General features: G+C 37.5%; 1 protein-coding gene across 2 annotated transcripts in view; it reads left to right on the top strand.

Moving 5' to 3' along the window:
- The window catches only part of LOC149113247 (uncharacterized), a 46141-nt gene that overhangs the window by 10769 nt on the left and 9521 nt on the right, over positions 1-25851 (top strand). Inside the window, exons 2-4 of one of the 2 annotated variants that reach the window (XM_089288123.1) lie at positions 7451-7504; positions 16834-16926; positions 17240-17351. In XM_089288123.1, the coding sequence (XP_089144249.1) occupies positions 7451-7504; positions 16834-16926; positions 17240-17261 (169 nt within the window). In that variant the 3' untranslated portion in view covers positions 17262-17351. Of the gene's footprint in view, positions 1-7450; positions 7505-16833; positions 16927-17239; positions 17352-23758; positions 25024-25851 lie in introns of those variants that run through there. The other variant, XR_016206718.1, reaches the window with a different exon arrangement.

Genomic DNA, 25851 nt, shown 5'->3' with positions numbered 1-25851 from the left:
TTCGCGCGCGTGTTTCACCCATCGGGCACCCCGCGTGCTAAGCCTACCACGAAAGCAAACACACTTTCATCCCTGACAAGTCTGAGAAATTGAGTTTAATTTTCTTCTAAAGACAACATAAACAACTCGGCGTGGTGTAAAAAGATCGTATTTCCTACTTCGCCCAAGGCTATGGAAAAAATTGTGATTGATGTAGGTCGTATTTATTAAAAAGAAGTCGCGGTTTTTTTTGTAAGGAAAAAAAATACAGAAGTCATTGGCGACCGGAAAGCCCTTCAAATACAAAGAAACCACAAGGAATTGACGCATGACCGAGCGCCTCTTGTCTCAAAAAGATTTGTTCTTAAAGATCCTTTGCTTCTTTGCTCGAGATAATCACTGTTTTTGTTTGTATCTGCCTTCGATGATATGGCAATTTTAATTCAGTAAGTCCCTTGAGAGTTCTTTCGTTGAGGGCCAACTCAGCCACGCATGATAAGGAACCCAAATTAGTGCTTGTCCGCCGCGCCGACAAAGGGTTTCCAAGACCGCCTCCTTTAAATTAGTGATCAACTTCTTTCGATTGTCTCGCAAAGGTATTACTGCTGTGTTGTTTTTACGCCATTATGAACAGGAGAAAAATAACTCTTGGCCGATCTAATTGCTTTCACAACAGAAACTCAAAGCTTTTAATTGAGATGACCCTGCCGCGCGCTAAAAGTCGAAAATAGGTGTTCTAGGCATTAGATCAAAGTGGAAACCCTGTTTTAAGAGATGAGATGCAAGGAAAAACATCGTCGTATAATTGCGTTTGCATTTAACGGCTTACGATAATTACCAAGGCGTCTCGTTTAATGATACATAATAGTTTTCAAAATATTCTCTATACTTACTTAGCCCTCACGTTGGGGGGTTTATATTGCACTAGAAACAAAACCAAAATTGCAGGGAGACATGACAGAAAAATCGAGAAATTAAACTTGACATTTCGCTTTAGTTTAAAATTCAAACCGTCTGCGCGAGAATGAAAACAAAGTGAAAAACCTCCTCCGGGGTTTTGGCGATAGAATATATTTCGTATACAAAAGAAACTTAGACGGTCTAAAAGAGATTCATTCACCCTTTGGACCCACAAATCCACACTTGAGTTGTTTGTCTTTGAAAACAATCACACCAAAAATTCGCGTAGATAGTAAATGTATGACATTAAAATTACCAGCGGTTTAAAAAAAAAAAACAAACAAACAATCCGGGTGTTAGAAAAAAGTATATACAACAACCAGACTTATAAGTCGATCATGTTTTCTACATTCACTCCTTAAAGATTCTTAACAGCGACCTTTTCATCAACGATCTATGTAGAGAATAGACGTCGTTATATGACTTTATATTAGTTCCGTTAGAAAACAACACATCCCACGCACATTATTTCAAATCTTGTTTGCCGTACTGTCGGCAAGGAAAGCACTGACTTTTGCTCCAAACTCTTGTTTCAATTCGTGACGCTGTCATATTGATGCCCTAGGGAAAACGTTAAAATTGCATATCGTTCAATAGTATCTGATTCGAGTTAAGATGCTGCGAAGATAAAATTCTAACCGATAATGATGAATTTTCAGTCTTTTTTTTTTTGTTAGATACTTGTGCGGTTGTCCAACATTCAACGAAATTGTAAAGATCCATGAAGATCGAACAGAACAACAAAGCGGACAGGGAGATATTCAAATAGAGGAGCATTTTTTCCCCGTTTCTATGCCTATTTTTTATCATCTCCTTCAAAATTCGATTTTTAGATTCCTGTGTGTGGGGAAAGTCATACCTTTCGATCAACAACTGTCAATTTTTAGAAGCAGCTGGGAAAGAGTGCGGATAACATCAAAGGAATCGCCCAAGACGAGACAAACCCTCCCCTCAACTTAAAATACAAAATATTTGAGTCAATTTGACGAGATGGGCTATCTACGCTGAGTTAAACCTGTTTTAAGTAAACATATCTATTGGAAAATCGAGTTAAACTAGATCCTGATAAAGATTAAATAAATTATAATAACAAGGTAACAAATGCTTCTAATTTATCGTTGAATTTGGAGAGTCAGTCACGCAAACTATTTTGCGCCCTTGGTGAAACACATGAATGTTTAAATTCGCTAGATCTTATTTTCTAGGCATGAAGTCGAGAGGTATTTAGAAGAACATTGAATAGAGCTGAAAAAAATTGTTTTTGAGTTCAATATCACTACGTTTGTTTGTTCAGTAAATATATAACTTTTAAAACTAATGGTAACAGTAGGTAACAGGCACGTTTTATAAAGCAGTATCTTCTAACATGGCACTGATGCGTGGACGAAGTAAACTTAAAGTTTACAGTCTGATAAATGAAGGTAACTTTTACGAAGAGAAGCACTGAATAAGCTTGGCTTTTAGTGAAAAGATTTATTTTCCCAAAAGGGGAAACAATGAACTTGCGAGAACACAACGACTTCAGAGGAAAATAAAACACGCTTAAACTGGTCAATGTATTTATTTACTTCTCTGCGTGCGGGAAAATCTAAAGGAAAAAACCCACCGCATTTTCAAAATTGCATTTTAAAAAGACTTAGGAAAGAAATGTGTAATAGGATGTGAATAGCAACCACTGAAGATTTTCGATAACAGTCACAGATAGCAATAATTGAATATGTTATATTTTATGATTACTAGCTAAAACTGATTTCTGAAGGGGGAACAAGCTAAATGGTTTGGAATTCCTAATGAAGAGCCATAAACGTTGGAAAAAGTTGTCAGTAACACGAAAGAAATTCTAAGGCCCGACTAAAAACCCCCATATAAGAACCTAAAATTTAAGAAATTGTACTAATACAGTGGAGTACTACCTAGAAGAACAGAAATTGGTAGGAAATATTGTTTGTCACATAGAGGATAGTTTTTCCTAAATTTTTGCCAAGGGAGCAAAACGTTGTTTGAAAATTGGGTAGTTCGGAAAATCGAGGGTTTGGAAAATCGGACTTCTACTGAAGTAAATAAATTTCAAGTTGTAGAACAGAGCCCCGCTATAAGAACCCCTATTATAATAATCACATTATCTGGGTCCTTCGGTTCTTCGTTAAATCGGGTTACACTCTTTTACTTTTGCTAAGTTAAGAACGTTCAACATGCAATCTTTCCCTACAGTATTAATACACCGGCAAACAGTCGGGGCGATGAGAAAAAAAAATCGTCAAGTCAACTGAAAAATATTTTCTGGTTGTAACAGCATAGTTTTTTAATCCAGCGAAACATATTCTAAGATTGAGTCTTTTAACAAATGATCATATAACAGCAACAATACAAATTTTTATCGCATCAAATTCTCAAAACGAACTTCTAAAGAATTGCATGGAAATAACTGAGGAGAATTGATATCAGTGCGGTTCACAATAGAACGGGATTTCAAACCGTTGAAACGCCTTGCGACACTATGAGAAAACTGATGACGATGCTGTCAGCTTAAGAGCGCAGTTTATTCCAAAACTTTTGAACCGTAGTTTCCACAAAAGGCGACCAAAGCTAGATTTCTGCAGGCAGTCGAAGAACTGGGATGTGGGTTTTCGGAAATCGATTTAAATCTTTCATAACCTTGACGATCCCTCTTTTTGAATACTGTACGGCAGTCTTCTCACTAAGTTATCTATCAGATACTACCATTCTACTCAAACTCCCAACAACGACCAAAGCTAAAACAAAGTATGTTGAGAAACTTCCACATGAAAGCACCGCTCAGTAGCTTTCATTTGAATGGTCACACACTAGGGTCTCATCCACAGACTTAAAAGTTAGAACCACCTTGTACAGCATAATAAACAGTACCACATGAAAATACTGCTTAATAACTTTCATTTGAATGGTCACACAACAGGGTTTCATCCACAGTCTTAAAAGTTAGAACCACCTTGTACAGCATAATAAATAGTACCACATAAAAGTACTGCTCAATAGCTTTCATTTGAATGGTCACACACTAGTGTTTCATCCACAGACTTAAAAGTTAGAACCACCTTGTACAGCATAATAAATAGTACCACATGAAAGTACTGCTCAACAGCTTTCATTTGAATGGTCACACACTAGTGTTTCATCTATAAACGTTCATGTTTAGATGTCAGAACAACCTTGGGTACACAAATTCTGATCAAACACTAGAGTTTAATTTCGTATTCCTGCTCAATGAATAACTGTATACACTACCGAAAACTGAGAAAACGCTTAGGCCTGAAAAGACAAAGGACTATGTCATCGTTTCCTACCATGTGTTCAAGACGACTTCGGATAGCCACGAGATCGCCTAAACTTCCCGACAGCAGCAACGAACACCAGTTACACAAAAGGAAACTGGCCAAATGCAATTAAATTAGTCCGTGATGACTTTATAGTGAAAACTCAAGGTAGAATGGAGAAGGTATATATTTCGAATGTTTCTCGGCGTTTCGCCTTAACAGGTGAAACGATGGGAACGTAAAAAGTTTGCGAACATCTCAAAAAAATTATACCATACCCTACAGCAACACGCTGGCAAGATAAAGCTTTTCCTTCAATGTGCCAAATCGGTTCTAGAGCTTATCACTAGTTCGGCATTTGAATTTTTACATCACGAATTAACTTCTTTCTGAGGGTAAACTTGGGGAGGCGCGGTGGCCTCATGGTTAGTGCGCTCGTCTCCGGATCGAGCGGTCCGGGTTCAAGCCCTGGCCGGGGACATTGTGTTGTGTTCTTGGGCAAGACACTTTACTCTCACAGTGCCTCTCTCCACCCAGGTGTATAAATGGGCATCCACGAACTTAATGCTGGGGGTAACCCTGCGATGGACCAGCATCCTATCCAGGGGGGAGTAGAAATACTCCTAGTCGCTTCATGCTACAGAAACCGGGATAAGCTCCGGCCTGATGGGCCACTTGGCTCGCTTGCAGACTTTACCTTACCTTACCTTACCTCTCAGGGTAAACTTAGCCCAAAGGCGTAATTGTCGTATTAGTCATACTCTAGGCTTTGATCAGAAAGTTATGCTTTTCTTAAACTTTTCCTAAATGGAAATATTTACCCCACACTCGGTCTGACATTGAGAGCCAGTTTCGTTCAACAACTCATAAACTCGGCGGTTACTTTGACCTGTATAGAGAACACAAGATATTACGGTTGCCAAAAGTACAGAGTTTGATGATTTCCCTCTTGTATTTGGTAGTTACCGGAGCGGCGCACACGCTCTCTTCGCCCACGCATGCCTTACAACATCAAGTCCATGCAATAATTTATCAGACTGATCAGTCATTCAGCGCCACAACTAACCTCCTCTGTCAAAAGATGTGCTGTCAAATTAGAATTGTTTGTACACTGGTTTTTTCATTAATGGCAGCTTAGCTCAGTCCAAGAGCACTCGAAACAATGACAGTGATGAGAAGTTTCCTAACAGTACTCAGTACAAACAAAAGGACAGTGAAATTAGCTCAGAATTCAACACAGTTAGGTCTGCTTCCGATATCCGATGCTTATCTTTGCTTCAGACAAAGCTGCCAAGCTTTAATGAGGAATATAGTACAAAGAAATTTTGGGCGTAAAGAGTTTTCTCTAACAGAAAGACCTTCAAAGGCGAGGAGGTTCCCTAAACATGTTCAGAGGACGAGTCGTCTTATATTTGTACTGTACTGAAGCAATTATCTTGCCTGCGTTGAAAGAGAGAAGCTTACTGTGCAACTGGAAGAAAACAAAGTGGATAGCCCACGAAGGTGCATGAATTTTCGTTGTTTAAACAGTAAACACCTGGTGAGAGCTGCCGTGTTTAAAATCATGATTAGCAAAGAATTGAATCTCTTAGATTTATTCACTAAGACAAACCCACGCTGAACTTCCGTCGAAAGTCTGTTTTTCTTTCTTTTTTTTTTTACTTCCGTCTAATTCTGTTTTTCTTTTTTTTTTCTTCCATCTAAATTTATTTCGGTGTATTTTCACCGTCTGGAAAGGTTGCCTGCTCCATTCGTCTCTAACACTTATGGAAACCGAGGGCATTCCGCCAGGATATTGCCAAAACTGCCATACATACAACAAGTTGCTATCAAAAAACAATCTTGTCACGTTTTAGCCCTCAATTAATTCCTTTCACGCGGGAAAACGTTTTCCGCGTGAAAGGAAATGTATGCTAGAACGCTTTTGCACTTTTCTCAGTGGTGTTTCCAATTATTACACATTGACCAAGAGGCATCGTAAACTAATGTAGTACAATACCAAATGTTGCCTCTGGAAGTGTATAGCTAAAGAATATAGAAAGCTCATATGCCTGTTGTCTTGTCGCTGTTCGGTCCCTCATAAACCGAAGAGGGTGGCAAGGGGGGGGGGGGGGGTATGTCTGAAACGTGATGAAGGCAAAAATTAGTGTGTGATATTTGAAAAGCAACTAAAGACGTACGTGATTCGCGAAGTTATGAAAACGCCATATTCTCTTAGGAGAGTATTCCACGTAACTGTGAGAGGCTTAAAGGATCTACGTCACCGTTTGCGTATGTTGAAAACTTAAGCCTAAATTTGTCAAGTTCTATGCAATTTGTAATCCGTGTTAATCTTCTCCATCCTTAGCCATCCTTGTTCCTTTATGGTTCATTATTATAAAGTTCAGTGTCTTTCTGTCTTAGTAGACTATTATTTTCAGATTTCCTTCAATTCAAAGATAATTTCATACATGGCCAAAATACCGTGACTGAGCTCCTTTACGACGCGGTACCTGTGTGTGGTTCGGATAACAACTGAGTAATCAATGACATGAGCTGTCTACTTGTGGGAAGTAAAAGATGTTTTACATGTGTACTGCTACGATTACCACAGAAGCCGAGAGTCACTTGGTGACAGAGGTGTCTTTTCGAGAGAAGTCTGGGTCTGGCGCATGCGGAATACTTCCTACTTACCAGTGACGTTTGTGGAGAATCCTGATTGGCTGTTTCTCTATAGCGCATTTATTTTATATACTATACTGCAATTCCCAAGAGCTCCATAAAATCTCATCTCATACTACATGTAATTTCCAATGGTATGTTGATAAAATAATTGTCAACCATACAGAAGGCAATTATTTTCTCCCTCTTTGACTTCAATGTGGTATTACTAACATGTAAATCATTTTGCATGGAAAAATGCAAAGGGGATCTTGTGATTTTTCATATTGAACTTGGTCAAATGGCAACTTGCTCAACCAAATTTGAATTGCCTTGCTTTGTAAAAACTGTCAATCAAAGCTCAAAAATCACAGGGAGTATATCCTTGAGATACATGTCATTTTGCAAGTTTTCTTCTTCATTTTCCAGTTACCATTGACCTGCGATGTTGCTTCTGACCGTGGTATTTTGTATAATGAAGTGTTTCACGATTCTGTAAGGGAACTTTATCTGTGTCAGTGACTAAAAGAAATTGTGTTAAAGGTAATCATTTGTAATTGAATTTTTGTTATTAACAGGCAATCCCCGGGCGGTTACTTTTACGAGAAGGCCACAAATAACTCAAACTACAGGTAATGAAATTTATTTCTTTGTTAATGAATTGAACACAGCCGTTTATCATGAAATTTTGCCAGGAGGCCTCATGGTTAGTGCGCTCGTCTCCGGATCGAGCGGTCCGGGTTCGAGCCCTGGCCGGGGACATTGTGTTGTGTTCTTGTGCAAGACACTTAACTCTCACAGTGCCTCTCTCCACCCAGGAGTATAAATGGGTACCGGCGAATTGTTGGGGAAACCTAACAAATTGCAGGAGAGTGACCTGCGATGGACTAGCATCCCGTCCAGGGGGAGTAGAAATACTCCTAGCCGCTTCATGCTACAGAAACCGGGATAAGTTCCGGCAGCTATGAGCCAGTCGGCTCCAAGGCTTCACTTAATATTGAAATCATATATTGCTTCCTCTCCAGGGATATGGTAATCCATTATTTCATTAAATAAATTTAGAAAATTACTCAAATACTGTAAATCCTCGAATTAGTGCCTCCCCTCAAATAAGCCCCGCCCCCCTCCTATGAGCCAAAATTTAAAATAAGCGCCTCCCTTCGAATAAGCGCACAGCGCCCTCTCCCCTCCCCCTGTTTTATGGAAGAATACCAGTTGAGAGAACAAAGGATGTATAGTTTTGGTCGTGTTCAATCACAAGCAAGTGATTATTCACTCATTCAAGCATTGCACATTGATCGTCGCAACAGATGGCAGTGAAGATCTGCTGATTCATTGCTTAAAGCCCAGCCGACCTTGTGCAGCAGGTCTAGACCGGCTAAAGGGATTGTTTTACGTAGTTCTTCAAGAGAGCCAGAATCCTAAATTTTATTTCGCAATAATGAGACGAACAAAATGCCATTAAAGTATCAATCAAAAGCTTTCAAACATTTGAATGGTCAGGCATTAGGTTTCATCTGAAGACTAAAACGTTTCGTCCACAGACTTAAAAGTTATAACCACCTCGTACAGCATAATAAACAGTACCGCATGAAAGTGCTGCTCAATAGCTTTGATTTGAATGGTCACACACTAGGGTTTCATCCATAGACTTAAAAGTTAGAACCACCTTGTACAGCGTAATGAACAGTACCACATGAAAGTATTGGTCAATAGCTTTCATTTGAATGGTCACACACTAGGGTTTCATCCACAGACTTAAAAGTTAGAACCACCTTGTACAGCGTAATGAACAGTACCACATGAAAGTATTGCTCAATAGCTTTCATTTGAATGGTCACACACTAGGGCTTCATCCACAGACTTGAAAGTTAGAAGCACCTTGTACAGCATAATAAACAGTACCACATGAAAGTACTGCTCAATAGCTTTCATTTGAATGGTCACACACTAAGGTTTCATCCACAGACTTAAAAGTTAGAACCACCTTGTACAGCGTAATGAACAGTACCACATGAAAGTATTGCTCAATAGCTTTCGTGTAAATGGTCACACACAAGGACACACAAGGGCTTCATCCATGCCACAGACTTCAAAGACGAGAACTATATTGTACACCATAGTGAACTGAAAAGCGTTAAATGAAGGTGCTGCGCAGTACTTAATAAAAGGTTAAACTAGTGACAGAGTATTCACAAAATGGAAGTTGTGGGACACTTTTTAAAAAATGTTATTCATTCACGTTGTGTATCTCAATAAACGACAGCAACCCCCAGTGTGTGACCATTCAAATGAAAGCTATTGAGCAGTTCTTTCATATGGTGCTGTTCATTATTCTGTACAACGTGGATCTGTCTGTGGAATGAAAACTGGCCTAGTGTGGGGCCTTTTATTCTACGCTATTGAGCAGTTTGAGCAGTACTATCGTCTGCAGTTTGTACAGCAGTTCTAGATATTACTCAGTCGACACCCAAGTGCGTGAAAAAATCCCTTATTTAGAACGGTTTACGCATATTTTCACCCTTGCATGAAAGAAGAGCCTCCGAGACATGAAAGACATCTTCAGAATACAACATACGCCTCTTCAGGCCACGATACCGGGATTTTTGAAGGATAGGGCTACCAAAAAAACAGTGCATACTCTCCTAATTAACAAAAAAAAAAACAACAACAACAACCGGCTGAATCAAGCATTGAAAACACGAGGATTTCATCGCCACGTGTAAAGATAAAATCGGACCGGTTCACAATTTGGAGGGTTGAAAAGTGTTTTTATAGCGGTATTATAAGGAGAGAACAATTGGAGAAGACAACAAATAAATCAAACAATTGGAATGAATAAAAAAGCACTTGTCAGTGTATAGTTAAAAGAGAATTGTTTAAGTGGCTTTTAAAGACATTGTAAAGCAAATAAAGGTCTGGGCTTTTTAATCTCTAAGGAGATTTGTGGGAACTAAAAGTGCATAAGGCTTGCTCAGGAACCATTAACGCTCTTGGTAGAATTTCAAACGTGATCGGACGAGAAAATACATACTGAGGGAGAAAAGACTTGTGAGTCAAGAATCATACTGTCAAATTTACCCTGTTTTTGATTCAATGTTTTATTAGTCGAGCAACAAGACAGATGTTTCGTTTATTGTTTAGTTTTTTTTTTTTTTTATGCGACACAATGCCTAACAAACGGAGACATCTCCTACAATTCATTACACGTGTTTGAAAACCGTTATATATAGAATTGCAAAAAACCCCTCGTGCCGCTATTCAAACCGATAAATGAATTACTCCGAGTTAATTACGTCCTAAATTATTGTTCGGCGGCGCGTGTGAAGTGACAAAAAAAAAACAAGCGATAGAATATATGGTAAATAAGCGATAACGATACTGTAAACAATTCAATTTTCTTTCTTTATTTTGACACGACCCCGCGTTGACCACCACGCCAGATATTTTTCCTACAAAAGGTCCCCAAGCATCGTGCAAGCGCTCCATTGTTGCTTAACAAAACCATCTTTTTGGGTCATTCCGTCTTTATAATACTGACCGTCTGTGCGCTTCATTCACCCCGTCCGCAAGTCTCTTATTTCTGTCATAACAATTTATTAACAGTTTTATTCATTACATGATCTCTTTGGTAACTAGAGACGTAATTTGCTTCTCATAACCTGTTATTTGTTTTTTCTTTTCTCAATCTCCTCTGCGCTTTTATCAACGTTTATTTTGTGACTCGCATTTTTATTTTAAGTATTCATCAGGAGTATTCATGTATGAAAATATATTATTTTGGTCTGTCTGGAAGACCCAGGGTTAGCTTAGCCGACCTAAAGGATTTGTGCGTCGCAGACTGTTCTTTAAAGCTTGCCAGTGTGGTCATGCCATGTTGCTGGAATGAGCACTTTACTTTTTCACAGTGCTTCTCTCCACCCAGGTGTATAAGTGAGTATCAGTGACTTGTAAGACAACGTGACAAAAAGTTGTGGGCAAGGGTGGGGTGGGAGACCAGCGATGGACTAACTTCTTATGTTGTAGCAATAAAATGTCAGCTGTTTCACGTTACAAAAGCCACAGTTTGCAGGTACAGGTAGTTATTTCGAAGCAGTAGAAAAAGCATAGAGCGGTTTCAATTGAGTGTCATTGCACCAAAGCCAAAGTAATCACTCTGGCCAATCACAAAAGACACAGACCATCTATTGAACCAATCAAAACTCCAAGAAAAAACATGTAGCTGACGCGAAGCGCGGGAAAACATGTGCGAGCGAGTCACAGTCCTCCGTAGGAAAAATGATGGCGGCTGTACATTTTACCACAATACCATGCGAGCCTTACATAGCCCATAAAGTACAAGGAAAGCCAAATTTTAGCAATGTTTGTCCCTGTGCTGATAACATTGTGTATGCTAGGTTTGAAGGTTTTAGAACGTTTCTGTACGTTGTTATGAGTAATCAAAGTAAATTCGAATTACTTTCGACACTTGAGTGAAAATTGTTGTACGCAAAAACTTTAGCAGCAAATTACCAACACCCATGAGATATCGCTGTCTGTCGCGGCCCCAAACCTTTACGCGCCAGTCACGCTTTCGGAAAGCAAACAACCGCTTTGCAAGCAAGTTGCAAGCCAAAATACGTTTATGAGCACTAAACACTGGGCCGGAGTCGCAAAAAATGCTTCCAAGTTACGAAGAGCTAGAAATTCTAGTCAAGCTTTGCCAGGGAGCAAGAAAGTAAAATCGGGTTTTACTAGTTTAATTTACTAGTTAGCGTTTGCCACGTTAACTTAGTTAAATTTATTGTACAAATGAAGCTGTCTTTTTTAGGCAATTTGTTTTTAGAGGATCAGTGATTAACTCTAGTCGTGCACTCGTTCCCAGAAGTGCCCGCGGTTCCATATTAATGACGTAACTACAGAGATCCCATCGGTTGTTTGCCAGTCAACTTAGTCACAATTTTCCGCGCGTAAGTAACAACCAATCAGACCACACGGATCTCTGTATTGCTACGTCATCAGTATATACTGTATGTTTTATTGACCAAGCGTGAGGTCAAGAAGGTCAGATATTGGCATCGTTTTAATTTTTGCATGTTTATTGCCCGAGACGCAGTGGAGGTACAATACACCCACAAAAAGAAAGGGGCCAATTTCCAGCCATCTTGACTAACCAAGTTTGGCCATGAAGGATTTGTCAATCCTGAGCGAGAAACATAGCTCCACCTTGCACGTTCGGGTAGCCAATCACAGCGCAGGCAGGCTTGGTTCATCTTGTTCGCTCGCACAGCTAGCCATAGAGTATGCCCTCTGCAATCTCCGACCTCTCTCCCGAAATAGAACTAAATATGAAAACAGATATTTGTTTACCAGTACTAGTTCAAATTGTTTGTTTGTTTGTTGCTTTAGCTTTTTGGCTGGGAGGAGGATGGGAGGGACAAATATCAGCAGTAAAAAGTCAAGCGTTCATCGTTGATTGTTTTTCTGTGTATTCTACAGGCAAAGGCTGTGATGAGCTAAGAATTTTTTTTTATTTAGAGAATTGCGTAGAAATTTGTTTTTGATATTTGGAATGGAAAGGATAACAGATTCCTTGGGACTTGGACAAAACCGGAGTCTAAAACTACCATTGGAGATATTACCAAATTATTCCACGAACGCGCGTTAGATATGAGGTGATAGACAGCCAACAAGGCGTGTAGCGCCGAGTTGGCTATAATTATCTCATATCCAACAAGCGCGAATGAAATAACTGTTTTATAAGAACGCCCCCAACATACAGAAAAATAATAAAAAAAAACACCCCAAAAAATTACGGGTATATGGTTACCATATTAGTAGAGCATGATATTATTGCTCATATACCATGAAGGCTAAGCCAATAAAAACTCTTAAATTGTATTATCCAATGATCCATTTTTTGTATTATCATTTAACGCATATTTTCCCTCCTTTTCATTGGTCAAGACACTACTGCGTGATCTGCAATACGATTGCCTGCACATGCGCGTTGCAGTCCGACAGTAATTTTGGGCATATAATACCCTGTTCATGTGCAGTTGTGTCCACCTTCCTTAAAAAAGGCAGACAGTTCCTTTTCCTGACTCGTTGGAGAGCGGTTTGATTTGTGTCCTGAAATAACGGATGGCTGATACTAATTGGAAAACCTAACGCGCCAACGACAAGATAGAGTCCAAACTGAAAGCCATGATGCGCAATGGTTGTGTCTCGTCAGCAAAGAAAAGTAGCACAAAAATAGAGCAACCGGTACGAAGGCTAATTTTATAAAATACAAATTGAAAATTTGGTAAATTAATACCTATTATAAACTACTCGTAACGTGCCTAGGCTCCTCACAACTTCACAGACTAAGTTACTTTAATTGCATTCAATCAAGATTAGATATCTTTCATCTTTCCCCTTTCTGCGTTATTAGTTGTTTGTTTGCTTTCCTATTTATTTTTTATATTTAAGTTTTCATTTTCCTTTGTTCTCAGTTTTTTTCTTTTTTTCTTGTTTGATTTAATTGTTGCCGAAGTTTGTTGTCAGAACTCATTTTTTTCCGTTTCACTTTCCTTATATAAGTAAGTAGCACCTGGTGTAAATAAGTAATGTTTATTGTAGTACGGATTTAGTTATAGCACAGTATTTTGTAATTGTAATTTGTGATACGTGTAATTTGTTAAAGGTGTGTTACTTAAAAAAAACCAAGGCCAATTTCTACTAAATGAACAAGAAAATGACCTCAGATGAAACTCAGATCCCTGTCTTGCTTAATTCATTGTTGTTCTATTCCTATTCTTGGCTGTTCAGATCTTTTACAGATGCTATGTATACCAGCGGAATTTCTTTTGCGCTCCCTTGCCACATTCACATCGTGTATTATAGACATCTTAATCATTTTTTACTAGTTTAAGGCAACTCCATCTTCACCTTAAACTACTACAGGGAACAAATCAACCCTTCCTCCTTCAACTCTGTTAGCGTTTAAACAAACGTCTACAGCAGTTTTTCTTTTCTTTTCGCGGGGATTTAGTCACGATATTTGATGAAATGGAAGTATGAACAGGAATATAAAGAATATTTGCTGAGCGTAAAGATTGTTTCATTTCTTTAACCAAACGCGGTTTTCACTTGAGTTTCGAAAAGTAATTGGTTTTGCACTACTTCGCGACATGATTGGCTAAAAAAATTCGCGCCACTTTTTCATCCAATCAGACGTTAAACTATTCAACTTATGATTGGTTCACTGTATGGTCTGTTTCCTTTGTGATTGGCTAGAGTGATAACTTTGGTCTTGGTTTAACGATGCTCAATTGAAAACTGCTCAAACAGTTTCTTTACTTTTTCCTTGACAGTTTGCGCCAGTAAGTTCGCATTGGCCTGTTTTCAAACGCTTAAAAGGTTTTCAGTAAAGGCTCAAATAAGCACTTTAGTAAATCGGCGGCAAGATTTCTGGTAAGAACTTTTCTTGGTTTTTTCGCCCCCAGTTTCCATGCGCCTACGAAGACGGAAAAGAGAGACGTTTGATAGTACGTACATACTCACATACATCCTTTATAGACTTTCCCCATACTAATTTAAAATTACAGCAATAAACTACTTATTAATTGAGAATCGCATCGCTAATAATCAATGCTACATTTTTTTAACAGCTCACATGTAAAAACTGTGGCAGATTTGGTTGCTTTGATACCGTAGAACGGTTCTATGTTATGACTCGACAGGAATCCATTCTAGGTGCTCGAGTAAACGAGCATTTTAACGTTTTCTTTTTTTACCATGATTGTGGGAAGTTTTAAAATGGATTACGATGTAAACCGAGAAAGAATTATAGCAATAAACTCCAACGAGAGTTTCAACAATGTTGCATCTTGGGATTCTTTTAAACTTACTTTTCATGTTTAGATACAGTTTATAAGTATTTACAATCTTTACCTTAAGAACTTGGTTTTGTGTAGTAAAGTTCAGAAAGGCCAAACTAAAATTATACATCATTCACGCCAACTAAACAAGTTTAACTAAATCAGGTCAAGGTTTTTCCAATTTTTCAAGTACGCTTTGCCGGCAGTCATTTTGAGAAGACAAATTTTGAACCATCTTGCTAGCATATATTATTCAAACAGGTTTTTACCTTGTTTAGTTGTAGAGTGTTTACGGTATGAACAACTAAATTTTAACGTTATTTAGTTAAACTACTTTTGAACATCATGTTGGTGTGAATGGGGTATCAATTTACTGTAAAAGAGACAGACCCTTGCACCGCCTAATTTAAATCATAACAACCCATCTACCTTTGCTCACATCATAGCTAATAGAGGGGAATGGCTAAGAAACCCAGCAAACGTCAAAGGAGCAAACAAAGATGCGAAGGTTTATGTTGAAAGGTCCACCGGACCCTGCACAATCTTTTGTTTTGCGTTCATACACTATGCATGAGTTACGTAACCAAAACATTTCTATTGGTGAGTTCCTCGGTCAGTAGTAAACAACTATTGTGTTTTGTGCACGGTCAAGGCCAAAAAGAGAACAAAAACATACAACAAAGAACTTTGTCGGGTTTCATAACCATTCTCCTCCATTAACTATGTGCACATACGCCTTTGAACCAGCACTGTCATTTCCACTGAGTAATTGATTTTTGTCCTTGTTAGAAACGGATCCTTTTTATAACCGCATCATGTGACTTTGTCAATCATAAAAAAGTAGTAGTGAGACAAAATCGACGCCAGAAATGGAAAGAGTGAGATGAATTAAGGTAGTAAGATTGCCAATTCTGATATCATTGATGTCAAAATATGCGTTTTTAGGGCAGTTTGAATTTTTTTTTTTGATAGAAAGTTTGTATGAAAAAACGTAGTGGCATAACACAAATCATTCGAACTTTTCCAACTGCCATAAATCTGCCAGTGAGATATGATGGTCTCAAAATTGTTAATCCTCCAAGTTTTATCACACTCTTTCGATTTCTGGCATCCACTTTGCACCATGTCCATTTCACGATGATTGACAGGTTCGCGTGACAAGTGAACCTGCACATGTACGATTAGAATCTTTTCGCAGCGATTTACTGCAGGATTACCTTGTTTCAATTAAAAACAGTTATTAGAAAATAAAATTTAAAGACTTTGCTTTTTAGCTCAAAGCGTTATTGCACGTTTAGCTCCAGAGGCTTAATGTGACACCAGACACGAAGGAAATAGGTAACGGTCAGTCACAGAATAGATGTTCTTAGAAAAAGGCTCATTCTTAGGTTGTCTATTCATCACAGTTTTCCAGTTTTGAGCGTAAAAATGAAGTTAGTTGAAGCAGCCGAGTAAAAAATAATACGACCGTAATTACTGACTTGCCATGCGTGATATCTACGAAAGCTAATCAATCTCAATTTACCAGAGCACCTGACAAAAACAGCTAATCAAACATCACCATGATACTGTGCGACTTTGAACAATAAAACAGCGCCATGGATCTGTTTTTTAACAACCGAAAGGTCTTTAACAAAGCCATTTGTTGTAAAACTGCATCAATACAGCAGGAAAAATATGAAAGGATAACTAAAATTCAGTTCTCCTATTAAACACGTTTATGATGCCCACGACAATTTCATCTTCAAACAGATTTGCTGTGCTCAATCATGAGGGCTATGTCTTTTCGTTCTCTGTGCAGAACTTAAACCACAGAAAATCAATGACGACCTTTTAATTAGAAATCAAACCTCTAAGGTCAATAATGGATAGCAAAGCACAATAATCTAGGCAAGATTTAATAAACTAGTTAAATAATATTTTGCATACAACCTTATTTCTTGGCGCCGCTTGTCAAAACTTGTCAACATTTTGATTAACTTTTCACACTATATAAACTTAACAATTAGTTCCGCAAGGTCTCTAAGTTTCTTTTCTTTTGTCTTAAGTTTTTGAAGATGCGGTGCGAATCCATCTTAATTAAGAGATAACATTTATAATTTCTCCACACTCAACAGTCAAGGTCTCAAGGAAATTTTTCAAGTGAGTAACTTGAAAGATGAAAACTGGCCAAAGAAACGAGCTGTGTGCTGTTCCGTTACTGACATTAAGTAAGTTAAGAGTGATCACCAGTTAGTCTGTGTTTGATTTAGAGTTTTGTTTAGAGTTTGTCTCCAAGGGCTGTCTTTTGTGAAGTATGAGCTTGTTTTGTCGGAAATTGGGGTCAGGTCCAAGAAAACACGCTGCTTTTGTTAATTAAAACTACCTCTGTCTTCTTTGTTGATTACCGACTTCATTCAACTACAAATTAAATCGTCGGCTTCGCACACCGACAGACAGAAGTGAGTGTTTCGCATGTGATCTTAAGACTGCATATCGTGCCTTGAAGCTCAAGTTTAGAGGTTCTTAAATCTCTCTTTTTAGGTTTTTGAGAGGGTTACTTTGAGGCGGAAATGGAACCTGTTGAACGAGAAAAGAAATTACACTTTTGTGTGGTCAATTGCTCTTAAGATGGGAGGATTTCGAAGTACAAAAGGTAAGCTTTCAATGTACGTAAGCTTTCAGTGTCTAGTGAAAGATAACTGCCAAAAAATCTCTACTGAATGTTGCAAGTTGAAAGATCTTGTCAGAATCACACATGGAATACAAATTTAAGGCAGAATTTTAAGAACTGATTCTCTTTGTATTCTGGAATGCTAAGCTACCAAACTCGCAAGACCCGCCAAATTATCAAGTTAGCGGATGAGCACGGTTAAACACTTAATCCAGTCGCCTCGCACATGGCAAATATGTTTGCTCAACATGAACAGTGACAAAATCTCAGAGATTATGGAGCAGGAATAACATCAGACTAAGTTTGAACTCTAACATCGCCGATGGAGTTCTCAATAAAGGATATTTGAAAAATTAAAACAGCACTGAGGGATTTTATCCGCCATGTACCTCAACATGGTAAACTGTAAAAGAGTAAAGAAGTATAAGAACTAAGGCACATTTTACCAAATGTATCATTAATTTTCACTTTCAATCCCTTTGAAGGTCATTTTTAAATTTCTATTATATCTAACAATTGATTAAAAAAGCAGCAACACTGATTTTAATATACTTGGAAGTAACACGCAGAGCCGGGCCAAAGGAAAGCACTATATGTGTCGTCGCGTGAAACTTGGAAGGACAATAGCCTTGTAGGGTTCGATTGTTTTAGCTGTGGAGACCATTTTCAAGTAGAAAAATCCATCTGAAATATACGTATGAATGAATGAATGAATGAATGAATGAATGAATGAATGAATGAATGAATGAATGAATGAATGAATGAATAAAGGGTTAAAAGAATGAAAGAACGAATGCATGAATGAATGAAAGAACGAACGAATGAATGATTGAATGAATGATTGATTGATTGATTGATTGATTGACTGACTGATTGATTGATTGATTGATTGATTGATTGATTGATTGATTGAAGATAGGTAGGAAGAAAGGAAGGAAGGAATGAAAGACTGACTGAATGGATGGATGAATGAATTGTGTTGAGTAACATCTGCCACATGGAATAGATTTTAATTTTCTGTACTTAGTATGGAGGTTTTTGTCCTCGTTACTACATTGTTTTAGAGCAGGAATTAATTGAGTAACAATGTGTTTTTCGCATGAATCGTACAGTCTTTTATTTTGCCCAAGCTCATAATTGGAGGTAGATGAAAAAAGCTAAGAGAGGTAGATAATTGATCAGACAAGAATAGGAACTATGATTGAATTTTGTCAGAGATTTTGTTTCAATGAATAAATAAATAGCGAACAACCACCGACTTTCTTAAATTTTCTATGAAAAAGGTTTTAAATTCAGTCCTTAGTTGGCACCAAGGTTGACGTAAAATATTCTACAAGTCAAGTACCGGTGAAAATTACATTTCCGTTTCAGAAGAACTCTCACAAAACTTAAGTTGTTCGTTCGCATTAATGGCATTGCCAAAATTCCTTTCAAGATCAAAAAGCACATTTTCTCAAAAAGCAAATGTTCAACAGGTTTTAACAGGAATGACTTGGCGACCCACAAACAGCAACCGAAGATGGGCTGGTTAAGAGTGCTAGAAATCAATGTTTTTTTATTCATGGCCAGCCCTTTCTCTAATATCTTTTTTCCTTTGTTTCGTGTGTTGTGGTTAACTAAATCCTTTATAAAGTACTCTTGAGCAACAGTCGAGTGCAATATTCTTTTAAGTGGCTCTGTTTTCCGTGGGCCGTACTTTTTTATGTGGAGCAGTATTGGGCATACTTTCAAAAACTAGCTAAATCTGAATATCTTCAACATCCACCTTTTTTCTTCCTTGCACCAGTGTTAATATCCGTTGATTTCGCAACGGTGATTTGGTTAAATAACACGCAAAAACACAACACAAGAAAGTTACTTCACAGTTTACAAAACTCTCTTGGAAAGATTTAGTCAAGTAGACTTTGTACAATTACGTGCTCACTTTAATAATAAGTAACGACGAACAGTAGATCAAATATGTCACATTTATTGACCTGCCTCTTACATTAATAGTAGCTTGTCTGTTGCACCCTTTAACACAATACTTACTCAAAGAACGTCTTAAACAAAAGGATAATTTGTGTCTCAGACCTTATGTAGAAACATTAATTCAGCTCAGAAAAATCACATACTGACCATTCAAGTTAAGTGTTCCAAGTAAGATAAAAATATATCACTAATTCAATAAAAGAAGTAGTTTAAACTGGAGGCAGCAGTTACTCGTGTCAATTTTGATGTCCTTTTTAGAACCTTCAATTTAATGTCACCCAGTGACTACTGCCGATCTCTATCGATTATCAATTACGAATCCGGCAAGCAAATACAATCTATAATGCGTGGTTGGTTTTCAATATCGATTCTATTTAGATTCCTTTTGTGATACTAAAGACATTTTCTCACGTTTAACGTCGCTAGTGATTTTGGCTGAAAGAGTTGAAGTCTCAAGCAAAAGCAAGAACTAACTTTCCACAAAGCCTTCTATTAACTGTTTATAAAAAAAAAACTGCTCCGACGAAGTTAGCTTTTATTAAGCAAGTTAAAATACTATGAAAGTATTGAAATTAAGTATTTCAACAAGTATATGGTAGATTTTATAGGGTGAGAATGATAATATAAGGCCACATCTGCAGATGGAACTAAGCAAATTAGCTCGCACAACATGAAGCGTGAGAAAATCTAAATGAAGTAAACAATTGTTTTTCCATTAAGTAGTTAATCAATTATTCAAAACAAGTTTGTGATATCATGTTGGAATGAATCTTAACTCAACTAAAGTTATAGTGATGTTACCTGTCTTAATGTCGAACAAGAACAGTAACAATTAGTCAAACAAGACAAAAACTGATGTGATACATCAGTGAATTGTTTCGTCTGCTCCATGAACCAACCAAATCGTTGCCCAAAATCAACACAAACAAATTATCAACAAAGTCAGAGAAATTTTTCAATGAAAACATGACATGAACTACAATAAAAATTATCGTAGTGTAAAATATATTTATGCATTGTTTGAGAACTGAGAAAATCGGAAATTTCAACTGAATGAAAATCATTGAAGAGGCGGCCTCTAATATCGATTTGCAACTGAACACCTCCACTTTCCATCCATGCTATCTACTTCTGTTGGCTCCGGAAAGACTGAAATAAATGATTCAAAGAAACATGACTTGGCTTACAATCAAACGATCCTAAGATAATACTGACATTCGATGATAAAGTGCATTATTTTACAAAAAAAAATCGGAAATTTCAACCGAATGAAAATTCTTGAAGGGGCGGCCTCCAATATACATTTTCGAAAGAGCATGTCCGGCACTGATGCACGCGCACAACTCTATAAAAAATCAAACTGAAGATATTTTCAAGAGACACGATGTGACCCACAGTGAAAAAGATCTTACGATAAGATGATACAATTGCATACATTGTTTTATGAAAAGGAATCGGAAATATCAACTACATGACAATCCTTCTGTGGGCGGTCTGGAACACACATTTGCAAGTGTCAGAATATGTTCACGTATTAACCACACTGTACTACTCTCCGGAAAACCAGAATGATTCGGCTCCATTTACGATATACCAACTAGACGTTTTATGCTCAGTGAGGAGCAAAGGAAGAGTTTTATTAGTTTTGTTGAATACTCATTAGTTTATGGTCTTGTTTGAACTTAAGGAAAGGTTTAGTTTCCTCGTCAAAATAACGTTCCATTTGAAACAGGTTTTGAGGTATCGTTGTCATCGTTGCACAGTTTCAATAAAAGCAATTTAGCAAAACTATTTTCCAAATAAAAATGTGGTCATGACTCGACACTGTAAATATAGTCTTTTATTTGATTTCACACCTACCTGTCTGTGACTTAACGACGAAGTGCTAAGTCAGAGGCCATGCGACAAAAGATACTGATTTTGACGCATTTTATTCAAGATGTTCTTTACTCTACTCACTAACAAAACTGAGTAATGGTTGATCTGTTAAATTTCGTTCTTGAATGGCAACAGGCAGGGATTAATAGTGCATAGTGCTTTTTTGGACAGTTTGTCAAATGTGATTTGTAAAAAAAACTTTGTATCAAAGATGTTGTCAGTGGCTGTCGCCGTTTAATTGCATATTGTCTTATCATTATCTCGGAGAAACGAGGAGTTAAAGAAGTTATACCACAGCTAATTTCCTCACTTGTCTGGCTTTGTTCCATTTAGCACCTTATCGCAATGAATGCCTTCCTTTCTTCAAGTGGCAAAAGGAAATAATCACTCGAAGTCTGTCTTTCTGACAGCAAGATTATGACACAGGAACAATTTCAGATAACTCAGTAGAAATGAAAGCCATCGCTGGTAAACACAGCTGTGCGTTGTTCATTGAACACCAGGGAAAGTTTCATTTATATGTCAAGAAGCAGCTTGCCAAGTATGTACAATTTACGTTATTTCAGGGTTTGAATTTAAGGGTGAGATCTTGAAAGCCTAGTCACCCTTTACTTGATTCATTTTCTTGGTGTAAAATTTAAAAAGGTAAAAGCAACAATTTCAAAATCTAGAATGGAACTCCTTAGCAAAACAAACGCAATCAAAGTTTATTGATCTTAAGTTTATTTTCTGTAGAAAATATATCAGTCCTTTCCGAAATCCCCATACACCATTTCAGCATATTTTCAATCAGTGACTTGCATTTAATAAAATTTAATGCAGCGTTTCTGCCGACATTCAACGAACTACAGTATTTTTTTTAAATGACTCAAGTTGATTACAGACCTTCAACTTCACTGAATACGTTTCATTTCCAAACATGGAGACTCTGGCTTTCAAACAGTTATTTTGTCGCTGAAGCAGAATTTTTTGTGGTATTATAACGGTCCACGGTTAGAATATCAGGTCCATTTTTAGACATAGTGGCTGGTTTCAGGTACACACGTCTTTCACTTTTTGCCACGTCTATATTCAAAATGGCGGGTTCCATGCTGTGAACGGCACACAAGCTTGTGTAAACACTTCGCACTGGACCCTGGAAAATGTTAAGGTAGATAGGTTTAAGCTTAAATCCACTCAAAAAGAAAAAATTAAGGTTCTTCGTATAACTTAAGACATTTCGGTGTTATTTTAGTGAATTCAACGCCGTTGAGAGTAAAATAACATGGCTATCTTGGCGCTGTTTTCGCAAATTGAACTTGGGCGAGTTTTACTCGCAAACTTGTCTCTGAATTAGATATTTCAAAGAAAACCTACTTTCAGCAGTGTGCCTCTATATCTCTGTCAAATTTTACACTGTTTTACATCATCATTGTATTATTTTAACCGAAACGATGAGGGTCCTGCCAAATTCGTTTTGCTTTTCTAAAGCCAGCTTTGAATCGGTGCGACAAATTGGACTGGTGCCGTATTCATTAGTTCAGTCGTTCATGTCTTCTTTCATAAGATGCGTGTGTTTTCGCAATTTCGTCGACATTTTTTCCTGCTAAGCATTGTTGCAACTTGTCCTAAACAGAATTCTAGTGTATTTACCATTTACCTTTACAATTAGTGTTTTTGTTACACCTCTGAAAGAAGAGAGCATTGCGTGTCTTCTTTCATAAGATGCGTGTGTTTTCGCAATTTCGTCGATATGTTTTCCTGCTAAACATTTTCGCAACTTGTCCTAAACAGAATTCTAGTATGTTAACTATTTACTTTTACAATTAGTGTTTTTGTTACACCTCTGAAAAAAAAGAGCATTGCGTGTCTTCTTTCATAAGATCCGTGTGATTTCGCAATTTCGTCGATATGTTTTCCTGCTAAACATTTTCGCAACTTGTCCTAACCAGAATTCTAGTATGTTAACTATTTACTTTAACAATTTGTGAGTTTTTTTTTTTTTTTTTACACCTCTGAGAAAAGACGGCATTGCGAATGTCCGTTTCTGCTATAGCTCGAATCTTCATTAACTGTTGATCAAACAGAGTTGTTGTCTGATTCGGAATAAAAACAGAATTCGTGGTGCATCGATGATCTTGAAGCACAACTTTAAATTTTTCACTGATGTGTGGAAGGGGTGTTGTGAATTAGTTTATGGGACGTTGTGGCAAAAATAACCGTTCAGCGTGGAAGCTATTCATCTTGTCATGAAATTACATCTTTCTGTGAGTGAATGGAAATCGAACGTGCGAATTTCTTACGTAATCAGCAAAACGTTTATCGAAACATGTTAAACAAGAGATTTTCTCAAACAGAGTTTAATTCGAATGGAAGAAATTCAGGTCGGTGTGTGCTGTGAATAAAATTTGCTTTTATTGTGCTATTGATTGAACGATGAATTTTTCTGGTAACCCAAACATTTCTTTGTTCCGGCAGGCTAACAGGCTAACAGGTCCATTAGTTTAGCATGTGTCTCGCAAACTACCCAACTTTGGACTCGTTTAGTTTGTCAGGTAGATTTTTACATTAAAAAAGTGAAACATAAACTCATAAAAAGTAACAAATGTTTTGTCCTATGTATGACACAGCTAAATGTCTGTTTAAACATCTAAAAGTTGTCGTTTATGTCAACCTCATGTGTAACATAAATTTTATGTGATAAGGAATATTTCTTGTAACATCTCTTGTAGAATGCCATCATGTCATTCAGAACCTTAAAATCACAGCCTCTCTCTTGTCACTGAAACATTATTTGAAAAAGCACAAAAATAATATCGTTTCCTAGCCACTGAAAATTGAAAAAGGTATAGAGGTTTTCGTAATTGTTAAGCTTAACCACAAGATGTACTGGTCGGGCACCTTATGAGAAAAATATGTTTTCAAGATTCCATCGATTTATTCAAAAAACCCATAAAGCTTACCACACGAAAATATGGACGTATTACGAAGATTTTCTAGTGTCTTAGAAAATAAACGTTTAAATCCGATGTCTGTAAGCATTGGAAAATTCTCAACGTGGACAAAATGCAAGTCAGTTCATCAACCAATATTTTTTTGAGGGCATACTTTCTTTTTCGCTTGACCATACATGTGTACTTTTGCAGCTGAAATAAATAGATAGAAAATCTGTTGCCTATAGCACAGTTCCATATTCAGGTTTTTTTTTATCTAGTAATTGTGAAACTTTTTGTTACCTGCAAGGATGAACGAAATATGATATTTTAACTCATCGTTTGATTTTAGGAGAATTCGTTATTCTATTTACTGCTGTGTTTGCTCCAAGCTATCAATTTCACCTCCTGTTCGTACTTTCATCGGCAGCAAAAAAAAATCAAGTAATCTATTCAGCAAATCAAGCTAGCGAGGACTAATTTTTGGTTTCTGGGAAATGCATGAAGGCTTTACCAACTGGTGAATCTAATTTCTGTGGCTAACATTTTGAGGAAGTACCTTTTGCCCTCGAGTCATACTCGGACGTGTTTGTGGTTAGACAGCTCACCACAAGCTCATTATGAGCCTTCCTTGTGCGTAACTGCATGCGTAACTGTTATCTAACGGCACATGTAAAAATATCGGAAATTGCTGCACCGCGCTATGATAAATGAACGGCCCGAAACTACCTTCCGATAGACACACATCGCGTTTCCAAAGACAATCACTTTTGATGGAGCACCGCCCAAAACCATTTTGTTGATCGGCCGTTTGGTGTTTCGCTTTGGATATAGAGTTAGCTGGAAAGTATCGCCGTGTTAATTCAGCAAGAAAGAGGAACTATGGTTTTCTGGTAAGCTTTACTAGCAATGTTGAGCAACATTCATTCGTGGCAAAAACTATTACTACAGACTAAAGAAAATTAGATAAATGTTGTATGTAGTCTGCAACAACAAAATACGCCCTGTGTTTGTGTAGGTGCCCTCCCATCTGTTTAAGCTACAAATCTCAAACTGCTTCATCAGTTAAGGCAACAAGGAATCACTCCTCCTTGGACAATAGCCGATAATTTAGCCAAATACAGTATATTCTTTGTTTTACGATTTTTAAAAGTTCGGTGCTCGGCTGGCGAGTTAAGGTCATGACAATCAAAAGGAACTGATTCGAACGGGTACCTCACTAATTAGAAATTGTTCCTCCTCGGTAGGATCCATAATGCATGTAAAAACTGACTCAACAAATGGCGAAATTTCATAAATGGCCGGAGATTTTGACGAAAAAAAAGCGGAATACAGTAACAGGAAACAAGTGCATTTATTTATTCTTTGTGATGCAAGATTGAAACAAGAAAGCGTATTACTGTCAATGTTTCTCTACAACAAAAGGTGTGAAACATCCTTAACAAAACAGCGAAGACGTTGAAGATCAAAATGCAACAGGGGTACTAAAACTGTAAGAACCTCGTGCGCACAAAAGTAAAACCAGAATCGATATTTTCGATTTTGCAAGAATGAATAATGAATGGTTCAAAGGCCAACATGTACGACGAAGAAATGGTTGGAAATGATTGTGGTAAAATGGTACAAAGTTCACCAACTTTCGATACCTCGACAATATATTAAACTGTTCTTTTAAAAAAATTGTGTATACGACTTGTGGCTGAACTTGGAATAGCAGAAGT

The sequence above is a fragment of the Orbicella faveolata genome, unplaced genomic scaffold (genome assembly GCF_042242905.1).
Source record: "Orbicella faveolata isolate gen_17 unplaced genomic scaffold, um_ofav_v1 contig_15, whole genome shotgun sequence".
Classification (NCBI taxonomy): domain Eukaryota; kingdom Metazoa; phylum Cnidaria; class Anthozoa; order Scleractinia; family Merulinidae; genus Orbicella; species Orbicella faveolata.
Note: the sequence above shows the minus strand (reverse complement) of the source record. Positions and strands in the feature narration are given on the sequence as shown.